The sequence below is a fragment of the Triplophysa dalaica genome, chromosome 2 (genome assembly GCF_015846415.1).
Source record: "Triplophysa dalaica isolate WHDGS20190420 chromosome 2, ASM1584641v1, whole genome shotgun sequence".
In the NCBI taxonomy this organism is placed as follows: Eukaryota; Metazoa; Chordata; class Actinopteri; order Cypriniformes; family Nemacheilidae; genus Triplophysa; species Triplophysa dalaica.
In genome coordinates, this window is record NC_079543.1 from 18,562,028 (window position 1) to 18,574,490 (window position 12,463).

Here is a 12,463-nt window from a genome sequence, read left to right on the forward strand (position 1 = left end):
AAGCCCATTACGGAGCTCAGGGATTTGGTGGCCGTTGACACTAGTTGATAAAGTGCCTGTTTATGCCAAAGTGTTTGAACTCATGACAGCTAATTAATAACGTGTTAATCGCTCGCTGAAAGGAACAATGAAAAAATATGGATGATTAGTCTTGTTGCTTCAGAAGCTTCAATGAGGTTTGAAAATCACCTTTTACCTTTGTTTCCATGGATATTGTATATTTCAGGACTCCTGCAGAATTTTTTGCAAATAATTCATTCCCTTTATACGTAAAGTTTTAGTACACACACACACACACACACACACACACACACACACAAACACACACACTACATTGCTTTGCATTGATCAACGACATCAGCAATCTCTCTGTGCACCTGTTATTGTATTAAGGTCAACCCATGTTTTACCCTAAACCTCTATTTCCTCTTCCATTCTTTCATCAACACAAATGTTACCCCTCTACAATTTTTCATTTATTACCCCGACGTGACCTTCTGCACACAGAGACAAATCGCTGCCTTTCTTTCCATTCCTTGCTTCCCGCTCCTTTGTTACGCCAGACACCCAAATAGGTTCACGTTTAAACATCCACCCTTTACATTGTCCTTCTCTTTTATTCCAACTCTTTCTTCTCCCGCCTTTAAGGTCAATGTAGAGCTAAGAGCAGCGAAATGAGACACAGATTGATAATTAGGAGAGGGAAGCCCCCCTAATGTGATTTATCTCTATGGATTTTCTGTCATACAAGAGGAGTCGATCCTCAAATTGGAGAGGAGGGCCCATTAGAAGGCACTTTGGAGCGTTTACTGCTAACTTCGCCGATGCAGGTTTCGGCGTCCGCCCCAGACTGCTGCCACTACTGTATTTGTTGTCTGAGGCGGGTGCCGTCCGCGGCTAATTTAATTTAAGGCCATAACACGCAATGGATGAAGCTGAGGGAATTACATTAAAACGAGCTCTAGCGGTGGCTGTAACCTTTTCGCTTGATTGCTGTTTGCTAGACGTTGCATCAGAATCAGATAAAAACAAAAGCCATGTTGTTCTTTGTTTTTGCTTGGTTTGCTGTTTTCGTCTGTTCTAGGGTGAATTCAGAACAGCGTCTCACCGGCACTGCAGCTTTGTTACACATCACTTGATTTATTGATTCTGATCCAAACGCTTTTGGTTTTCACAAAGGAAGGTTTGTTCGTTTATTCTTCCTGTACGAAGAGATAAAACAGAATTTAAGTTTCGTATCAAAACGGATATTTGCAACGACGCACGTTGTTAAAGCATCACATCCAAGTTCAAAGGCCTTTTCTGATAACAAATTGTGACAAAGAAAAATGTCTCCTATTGCATTATGGGTAGTTTCTACATTTTTTAGCGTAGCCCGAAGGCATTAGCAAATACATGTCCAGTGTTATTAATCACTGTGACACCGGGCTGGAAATGACCCAGAGTTCCATTTGTTTCCTGTGCGTATGGAGTTACAGCGCACACATGCTCGGGCTCAGGCGTCAACACACACGTCTGTAATGATGTAGTGCGCTTTGTTTTCCCACCCGCTCTGATGGACAGCATTCTTCTTTGGAGGAAGTTTTGGTTGGCTTGTTTATCAACACTGAAGCATACAAACATGAAATAGTATGTGACTTATTTCTGTGTGTGACAAAGTTGGGTATTATATTTAGGGCTTGAAATCAAGAACTGGTTCCATTTTTTAGAACAAAAAGAAATACTGAAACTGTATAACTTTCAGTTAATGGTTGCAGACAGATTATTATAATTTTAATATTATAATAATTATGATATTTTTCTGCATGTTGCTAAATCTACAGGGCCATTGCCAAAGTAAAATATTTTTGTAAACATGTGTTCTGAATTATGTGATAAGACTGCATGGAGTGAAATAAAACATTTATGTTTTTTTAAAAGGGAAAACAAGCTAAAGACGGTTTCAGCAGCATCAATAAACAAACTTTATGTGGCCCATCTTGACTTCCAATAGACCTCCGCAAAGAATCAATAACTTCGGAGTAGTTTTAATTAAATACAATCAATACACAATATAACATATGAATATAAAAATATAAAATAAATTGTTATATTGTAACAAAATAAGTCAACTTCTGGCCGGCGCGTGTATCCGATGAATCCGCCTTTTTGGAGAAAATAAATACAAATCATTTTTAATATTTATTTATTTATTAAAATGTATCTTTAAAATTATTTAGGTTAGCTGCGTTCAAGACACAAATTTCCCATCACAAATTCTTAGGCAACGCTTGGATTTAGTAGCATTAAAGTATTTAGTAAGATCAAAACATAATGTTAAAACATTCCAAGTGTTAAGGTTGGAAATATCCTAAATCCTCTTTAACGCAACAATAGGCAATATTATGACGGAAAAAGCCAATAAGAGCCAAAAATATATGTGAACTCTTTCAGTACTGTTTAAAAAAGATTCAGCACTGTTTACAAAAGTTTGTTGATTAATCTGTGAGCAATGTGAGGTTTAACAGCATCTAGGGGTAAGGCTGCGAATTGCAACCAATGGCTCACTCCACCCCTACCTTTCGGAACGCTATGGCAACTGACACGGGACAAACATGTCACTTTTTTGCCGAAGGAACTCTGTGGAGCAGTTTTTCCGTTGAGTGCTAATTTAGAAACAGGGGAGCCTCTGTGTATGTAGATAGAAATAACTCATTCTACGGTCAAAAAAACATATCGCTTCATTATCTAAGGTCATTATGTAAGTAAACAACTCTGAAGACATAGTTATGTATATAATATATTATTGTATATTATGTATACTCTCAAAAGATCTTTTAAAAAATTACATACTGTACCTTTAATTCTAGGCAAAGGGTGGCTACCTTGAAGATTCTTCTGGTAACAAAGTGCTGATTTTAATAGTTTTGATTAGTTCAAAAATGTAAATAAAGAAACTTTTGAACAGTATACAGAACAGAGCATCTCCAATCCCAATCACATTAGCCTAAAACAGCTCACTTACTAAATCATTGAAAACTGTTATTGAATTAACGCCTCTCTAGCTAAACTACAAGTCTTTACTTTAGGTCATTTCCAACCTGAAATAAACCAAGCAGTGCAACTGTTATGTTGTTAAGATTTTTGAGAGTACCACTAGTTTAAGGTTTTGTTATAATTAGTGTGGCTTCAAAGGAAATATAATACCAGACATTGTGTTGTTCAATATGATATAAAATATTAATTACAGTAGCTGAGAGTTCATCAATAGTGTTTCTTCTTCTGATGAGGTTAAATAATCAAACAAGAGGAAGTCATCTATATCGATTTAAAGCACATCTGCTAGATGTGAATGGTGTAATCTGCAAATGCATAAAATGAACCCGCTGACTATTTACAGCTTTGCTTTTTTTCTGTTTAGTCTCATAGTGCTCAGTATGCCGCTGAGAAACGCGATGAGGAGAAGATGTGCGATCACCTCATCAGGGCCGCCAAGTACAGAGATCACGTCACGTCCACCCAGCTCATCCAGAAGATCGTCAACATCCTGACAGACAAGCATGGCGCCTGGGGAAGCACCGCTATCAGGTACCACTTTAGTTAGACAATTTAGAGTGCTGGGTTAAACAATGTATATTCTAGGTCTTACTAAACTGTTAAGTTTATCATTTAAGTTGATGCTTAAATGAGGCACTCAGTTTTTGAAGCTTTGATTATGTTTTTTGGGTGTTTAACAATGGATGCTCATCTTTCGAGTTTCAAAAAACGCTTTTATATCACATATTTCAAGTCTATTGTTCACCACTGTCCCTCTTCTCAAAAAAATACTGGATTTTTTCCGGTCCCTCCTTCAGAAATGCTCAGATTGGTAGAGCTGACCCATTCCATCGTGATTGGTTTCCTGCTTCGAGTGTGTGTTTAAAGATGTCCCACCCATACCATATAAGTGAGCTTCCGCTTCTCAGGCTGTTGTGATTGGTTTCCCTCTCAGTGCATTTGTATTTATAAGATTTGACTTTTAGCAATAAACAGTAACAATGGCGTCCACTTCACTTCATCAGTATTATGTGCAATATACAGCAGACGGTCGGTGAATATACGAGACGTCAGCTCATGGTACACCTGCACCGCACCCTACTGTATTTTATACCAAATCATCTACAATCTTTCAAGCCCTTATTAGTTTACGTCTCTCACGATAGGCAAAACCTACATTTCCGCCCATTATGGACTCTAATGGAGTCCTGCAGTCACGGTTGTGAGCCTGGGTTATGTCTTATTGCTTCGGTTTCCATACATGATGCATTGCTGTTGGAATAGGATAAAAGCCAGTAAACGTTACCTAGACATTACTGAAGGAAACATAAGGAGAGGTATTTATTTCTGTAAACAGGCAGAAATATTCCTTAATGATGCCGTCATGCAGTGGTTTCCTCTAATAGAGTTTGCTGCCCAAGAAGCTCATTGGCTCGTTGTTCAAGCTCTACATGTTGTAAAGAAACGTGTTCCTCTGGAGGTTTGGAGACCTGTCTGCTCTCTATTCTTTTCTCTCAGAGTTCGGCAGTCGTATAATAGCAGAGCTCTCTTGGCTCGCTCCCCATTACTGGCCTTTATGCAGCAGGGCTATTGATGACTTCTGTAATAGCATGCGATGGGCGCATGGTGACGCTGGCACAGCCTCAGAGCACGTTTAATAAATCACAATCAGACCCTGCCGTTACATCAATACTTCTGCTCAATTACCCAGAAGGTCATGGGCAGAAATGTAGGAGAGCTGGAGATCGGTAACTACAGAGAGAGAACAACATCTGGAAGTACGAGGAGGAAAATACTGTACACACAAACACACACACACACCCAAGACAACATGAAACTCGCAGCTGCAAGTGTCAACTTAGTTATACGAGATGGGTTTCTAAAGCACTGGTTGTTCAGAAAACAGGCGGAAAAAATGTTTGTGTACATTAATTATGCTGTTAAATGTCTTCAGATGGGTTTTTGGTGCAACCTCCAGCTGCTTTCATTTGCTCACAAAATATATTTTTTTCTTGTTGAAACCCAGTATGTAGACACTGTCAGGAGCGAAAATGATGCATACCGTCACATCAAATATTTATAATAAATATTTGCAGAACTACCGTAGCATTCGACTATTATTAAGCATGAATTCAGAGAAGATTAATTTTCAGCTTCATTCATTGAATTGTCACCACCATCTGAAAATCACACACACGTAAACAAACGTTTTCTTCCTGGTGTTACTAGCTACTAAAAAGATGCAAATTATATGATCTTACTACCCCAAACTATGAATGATGGGGCTGACATATTGTTTGTGACAGAAAATATATACACTATAACCTAATGCACAAATAAACTTATATAGACATGGAATTATAATTCAAAACACAAGTCTGATATTTTATTTTAATTAAGAATATTTATTTTTTAATACATATCGGAAGACAAGAATTCTGTTTTAAAGTGTTGCATATATTTGTATATATATATATATATATATATATATATAAATATATATATATACATTCTGTATTCATTATTGTAGTAAAATCGCGAAAATGGTGAAATGGTACATTTCATACTGAATAATCTTGATGAATATAAAAGTGGAAATGCTGTTTTCTATGGCTGGTAAAAGTATGGTACACGTTTTATCAGTGAAACGTACATTAGGTGTGACTGGTGCACTTGTCTGTATTGGTTTTGCTGTAAAACCATTAGAAATGACAAAGCGACACTTACAATGCTTAAGATAATAAAAGAAAACAACAGTTAAGTGTTAAGAGATAACACACACAGACACACACAAATAGCAAAATCTCTTTTTTCACCTTCATGAAAATGAAATCAGATCCCTCAAAGGGCATTCGGCTGCCATGATTACACCCTTTTGTTGGGAGTGTTAAATTTGCAAGCCCACCCGCTCCCCCATAAAGACATATTCCCTAAAGTTTCCATTCAATAAAAGACTGAAAATGAAAATATTATTTTCCTCCCTGGCTGATGGGAGTTGTTGTTTCCTCATGGCAGGCATCTAATATCATCTGACACCTACTGACCCGCCTGAATGCAATTTGTGTCTTAATATCCAGCTTACAGCAGCCCTGTCCTCTGGAGAGCGAAGGTGCTAGTTGATTTTTTTTCTCTCATTTTCTTTCATTCCACACGTGCTCCGACACTCTCTTGCTTGTGGAAGCATTGTCAGAAGGGTCCGTAGGGGTTTGCACTCTTGCAAACAAAGGAAAAGACATACGTACACACACACATGCTTGCCGATTTGGGATGTCCCGCTCGCCACACTCCATGGCCCTTTTTTCTTTGTATTTTTCTCTTTTTTCTTTTTGATTGGATCTCAGACCGACAGACAGCCAGATCCACCTGTCCATCCATTACCACCCTTTCGTCTAGTGGCGCAGGTGAACATGTGGCGTTGCCGTCTGCCAAAACCGTACAAAATGAACATGGTGCCCACAAATGAGGCGACTGACAGCGTTCATTTTTTTCTTTCCTTCAACTGGTTTTGTCGGTTGCGGTCATGTTTATTTGGGTCAAAAGATAGATGATCTCTCATGTAGATGACACACCAGTAAAGTGGCTGGCTGGAAAGAAAGATGATGGAGGAAGAGGAGGAGCGGGAGTCTCCGAGGACAGATGAGGCTTCCGCTCATATTCTCCTTCATTGGATTCTGATGGTAGGACTAATGTAGCATGGAAATTCACTCTGCTGCTGCGCTCAGAGCAGTTCCACGCCCTCAAACACTGTCAGGCTGAAGATGAGAGAAGATGCGGAAGATAAAGGCAAATGAAGAATGAATAGGCACTGTTTAAAATCTGAACATTGCAGTGTTTAACACAATTTGTGACATGTGTAAACTATCGTTGAATTTCTTGTATTTCCCCCCATTAGTTTTTTTTATTAAATCCTATGATTTTGTCATGAGGACTAAAGGTATGTTAAACTGTTCATAACAGACATAACATATTCTACTGTAGCATTAAACAAACTAGAATTAAAAACATTAAATATCTATTTCTTATAAAAATAAATTTTGTTTCAGCATAATTATTTTAGTTATTTTACCATATTACAAAAATCAAACATCCCAAAAAAATTCACTCCCTACACCCATTTCCACAGTTTGGTTTGAAGACAAGTTATTTTGTTATTTAATTTGTACACGAATTCAGGTGTTGACTAAGTTCATTTAACTCAACCATTCATCCATGTTACTGTTATTGTCAAATGAAAATGTAAATAAATATTTTCTTCATTTCTTGAGAAATATACATTTACATTTAGTCATTTAGCAGACGCTTTTATCCAAAGCGACTTACAAGTGGGGTAGGTAATGGAAGCAATTGGGACAGCACAAGTACAACAAAAGCATAAGTGCAATCAAAAAGAAAACTGGTCTCATATAGCCTAGCCTTTTTTTAAATGGGTAGAGAAGAAAAGAGTAGAGAAGAAAATAGAGTCAGAACAGATCAGTAAGATGTTGACGGAAGAGATGTGTTTTCAGGTGTTTCTTAAAGATGGCTACAGAATCTGCAGATCTTGTAGCAACAGGCAGATCATTCCACATAGGTGGAACAGATCCGGAGAAGGTGCGCGAGAGAGATTTTTTACCTTTATGGGATGGCACCACAAGACGGCGTTCGTTTGCATTTATATATCGCTATATATTGCATATCTATATATAAAATTGATCATACATAGTTATTATAGTACTACTGATTTCATTATTTTTATTTCATTGTGATTTTTTTATGTTAATTGATAGAAAATAACAGAAACGCAATCCTGTAATAAAACGCAACATGTCACATTGGAATTTCTTGTTATTGGAAATTGCAGAAATATTCAGTTTCACCAGTGATGCAATAACCTAGTCTGTTTAAGGTCCGTGCATATCTTTATTCTTTCATTCATACTCCTTTCTTTGATCTCCTTTTTCAATTTTTACCACCATCACAACCCCTCTCTTCTTTTCTCGCTCCCTCCTCTAATGCGAGTCATTTTCAGCAGCAGCTCCAGTGATCTCTAATGGAGCTCCTCGGGGCTGGAGGTACCCCTGCCTGGGGACATCCATCTTTTCTGTGTCAAGAGCCCACGCCGGCAGAAACCTTTGTGATGCGCACTCCAATTTTTCTTCAGTAAATCAAATCTTCCCTTCTTTCAAAGAGATGAATGCGGCAGGGTTGTGGTGTTACAGAGAAAATCAATGCAGGCAAAATTGAAACAGTATGCCCACGTATTGATCGGCCTTGTGAAATCGAAACTAACAGCTTTGTAACTGTTCCGGAGGACAGTTAGCTGACCTGTAATGGACAAACTATCAATATTAGCATTACTATTTTATCCTGTGCTTTGTCATGTTGGGCCCGGGCTATCAGGAGCAGACGAACGCTACTGTAACATGCCTGGAAAGGATTGTTATCTCAGCAGATACTTTGTAAAAATGGCGAAGAACTAAATTAACGCATGACTTTAACTTTGCTTTGCGTTACTTGTGTGTATGACTGCACATTTCATATTTTTAGGTACAGTATAATAGCACTTTAATGTACATTTTGCGGTAATGCACACAATTTTATACATACATTGCCTGTAGTAGCGGCTGATGTGGACTCAAAAATATTACAGTGTTACTTTACTCTTAAAATTTTGTCATTTTTACAGTAAATATTTGTTAATATATTTTATATCCTAAATAAATAAAAAGCGTATTTTGGGGATCTAAAATTCTATTACACTCCTCTTATTTTTTACACACATACCTCAGGTTCTCATTTGGTATCATCTGAAATGCTTCATTAATATCCTCACATTTGGTGCAGGTAATATAAGTCATACATCATCTCTACCAGTTAATGATGCTCAGGCTGTTATGAAAGCACCCTGCCGTCCTGCTCGCCAAAACTACACAAGCACTCCGTCACCTCTCTCCCACCACACGGCATCACGCGTGTAGCCTGCCGCGCTCTGGCTCTCATCCACACATCTCATTTTACTGATATTCACCCGGACTGCAGTGCAGTTAGTGAATACGAGGTCATTTAGTGAAAGTGCTGTGAGACCAAGTATGGTGTTCCATACTCTGAAATTGTGCTCTCCCATCCAACTGCACACACACAGCAGTGAGTAACACACACCGTGAACACACAGCCAGAGCAGTGGGCAGTCAATCCTGCAGCGCCCAGGGAGCAGTTGGGGGGGATGCCTTGCTCAAGGGTCTCACCTCAGCCGTGGTATTGAAGGTGGAGGATTGTGCTGATCTTTCACTCCCCCAACCTACGTAGCGTTTGGGTTACAATTTCGAGTCTCTAACCATTAGGCCACGAATGCCCAATTTTCGGAAATAACATTTACTTGTGTTGGACGGAGTCTTGTATTTGATTACAGTTACACTGAAATGACTGTGTGGGTGGATGACAAACATCAAGATTTCAGAATAAAATGCATTTGTGACCCAGTCTGCGAAAACGGATGTTTTGTTTTGCTTTTTTCTACATACAATCATCCTACATCATGTAAAGAACATTCTGTAAAAATATAATATTGATATCTTTAATATTGACTTGAGTAAAGCCTACAAAATTAGAATTTTTAGGGAAATGAAGGACTGAAATCAAACTTTAATGTTCATTATACTTTTTACAGACTGGGTCACATATGAGTGTATAAATGAGCATTTGAAACTTTTTATGTGCTGTGTCTGGTGACAGCATTTTCCTAATTAAAAAAATACAAATTTAAGAAAAAAAGCAGCAACTGCTCTTGAAGCAGCAAGAAAATGCTGTTTATAAAAGATTTAGATGAAGTTAAAAATGTCACAGTGCATTCAAGTAATATTTCATGTCACTGCACATATATATTTTTAAAATGCTTTTCAAATGGGAATTGATTGCTTATAATGTGTTTACATTATGCTGTTTAATGTAAAACAGTTAATGTTCTGTGTTTATGTTTGAGGGTAAAGCGTTGGACAACGTTGAGTGTGTGGGCCAAAGTCTAGCGTGTATGTGCGTATGAGAAAGGCGTATTTATAACTTTTTGCTGTTCGCTTAAATCTTTTGTTTCAAATGCATTTATAAACCTTAAAATACTTAATTTTTTGATTAAATTAATTAGTAGTTCTAAAATGTGTTCTTCAAATGTGGATTTATAATAATTAAAAAATTCTGACAAATGTCATTAAAATGGTTTTAGTGCACTTGTACATACTTCATTGGAATATTACAGATGAAATAAGTAGCGTACTTAAATGATACATATATATATATATATATATATATATATATATATATATATATATATATATATATATATATCTTTAATCATGTATAATTAAAGTATGCTAAGTATACACATACTTTAGAAAGGTTTTTACAGACTGGGTCACATATGAATGTATAAAAACACATAAGAAACTTTTTATGTAATGTGTCTGGTGATTTTCTTCAAATAAACAAATAAATCTAAGCCGAATAAACATGTGCTCTTAAAGCATGGTCATAAAGCATTTATCTGGCTAAAGTACAGATAAATATTTAGCATACTTTAATTATATATTATATATATGTCTTTAATTCAGGTACACATTCGCAAACAATTGAGTTGCCTGTAGATTAGATAGACTGCGATACCAAGCTCAACCGCTACATGTAAATGTTCCATACGGCTTCTTTAAATGCGACCAAACGGACCCATTCAACAAATCTTTTATTTAATACAATTAAAGTACAATAAAATTAAAATATAAATTAAAATGAACATCAATTAAATAAAATACTTATTTTTAGACTCTATATATATATATATATATATATATATATATACATTAATATATATACGTGTGTGTGTGTATGCGTGTGTATCACATTTATGTGCGTGTGCATGCATACATACATGTATACAATCGAATTCTCAAGTCTTACCCACTCAAGAGGGAATTTACAACTGCACTTTTTCCTGGTTTATTTGGATCTTTAAATATTTGGACGAGTATGGACCACTGTAGTTCACTCTGATCATCCGCACTTTTCTAAAGTAAAAGTCTGTAAAGTCTTATTATTTCCTCTGTTTACTCTTTAATGCTACCAGAGCTATACAAAGTAGGAAATGAATGCTTAATGCCCCACTGTCATGTATTAGCTGATGGTATGTGTATATCAGAACAGAGTGATCTCAAGTGTGCTGTTAGTCTCGTTTTCAACTTTGAGGGCTTGATTTTTATCTGACCATCGCTTGCAAAAGCTGCATCCAGAGTGTAGAGTAAACATAGAACCAGCCTTTCGTAATGCTTCTTGCTCAGCATGAATGCATGCAAGTGATTGAGCTCACTTTTATGTCAAACTTGTAGATTGTTTTTCACGTAAAAAATCTCTTCGTTGTACAAGCTTATGAAAAATGCCACGAGAAACGTTGACCTAGAGTGCATATCTTCTCTAAATTAAATCATCCACAGCAGGTTATAACATACTGTTCCATGACAAAACATAAATGATTTTATCAACTCGACCTACGTGGTCCTGGCAGAGATAAGGCAAAATACTTAGCGGATTACAGTATGTCATAACATATACAGGTCCTGCTTTTATTTACATTTCTTCATAAGCTGTTTAACAAGTGCCATTAATGGCTTGCTTTGGCTATAAACACTTGAGAAACCATGTACAAACATCCCACACGACTCTGGGCCAGAGAGAGAGAGAGAGAGAGAGAGCAGCTGTTCGTTCCCCTGTTTCCCCTCCCTCCTTTATTCCTGATGGAAACAAATGGCTTTCTCTACCGTGGAATCTCAAAGCCTTTCAAACAAAACCAGTTAGCTGGTGGACCTAGACGCAAAAACTCCTTTGTGAGACGTTAGCCGTAAACACGGATTAACCGCGTAGAATATCCATCAACCGCCGGCGACTCGCAAAACACTCTTGTTTTCGCAGGTTTTGCTTTGGCCTTCGTGTCTTTATCTTGACGGTTCGCAATGTCTTCCCAGTCGGTAAATCTTCAGAGAGCATGTGAACGTTTGACAGCTGCAGATTCCTTGGGATATATTACGTAAATTATGTGAATATGGCTACTCGCGGCTCTGTTCTCCTGCGTTATGGAAATGGATTAAAATATGTCCTAATGAAAACATTTAGCTTTGACTGTATATACACTACAGTGGCCCGGACTGTAAGAAATAGTAACAGAGTGTCAAAGAAGGACAAATTAACGGCTTCTGTGGACCTGATGCTGTCCATATGTTAGCATGTCAGACTCCACATATTCCAGAACTAACTGGAGTTCAGCAGTCGCTTCAAGAGCTTCATTGAAACTATAGAAACTCTGTGAACATTTTCCACAGATGATTTTGGGTCAATTGCAGTAGCTACTAACATGAGAGAACTGTTGTCCGACTAACATAGACCTAAAGTATATGATTTTTTTATGCAAGTCTAGTTTATTCAGTTTACTTGG

At 37.3% G+C, this 12,463-nt stretch overlaps 1 protein-coding gene across 3 annotated transcripts in view; it reads left to right on the forward strand.

Moving 5' to 3' along the window:
• The window catches only part of lrba (LPS responsive beige-like anchor protein), a 212,073-nt gene that overhangs the window by 101,792 nt on the left and 97,818 nt on the right, over positions 1–12,463 (forward strand). For all 3 annotated transcript variants that reach the window (XM_056738897.1, XM_056738916.1, XM_056738906.1), the window contains exon 36: positions 3,401–3,567. In XM_056738897.1, coding sequence (XP_056594875.1) covers positions 3,401–3,567 — 167 coding nt within the window. The remainder of the gene's footprint in view (positions 1–3,400; positions 3,568–12,463) is intronic.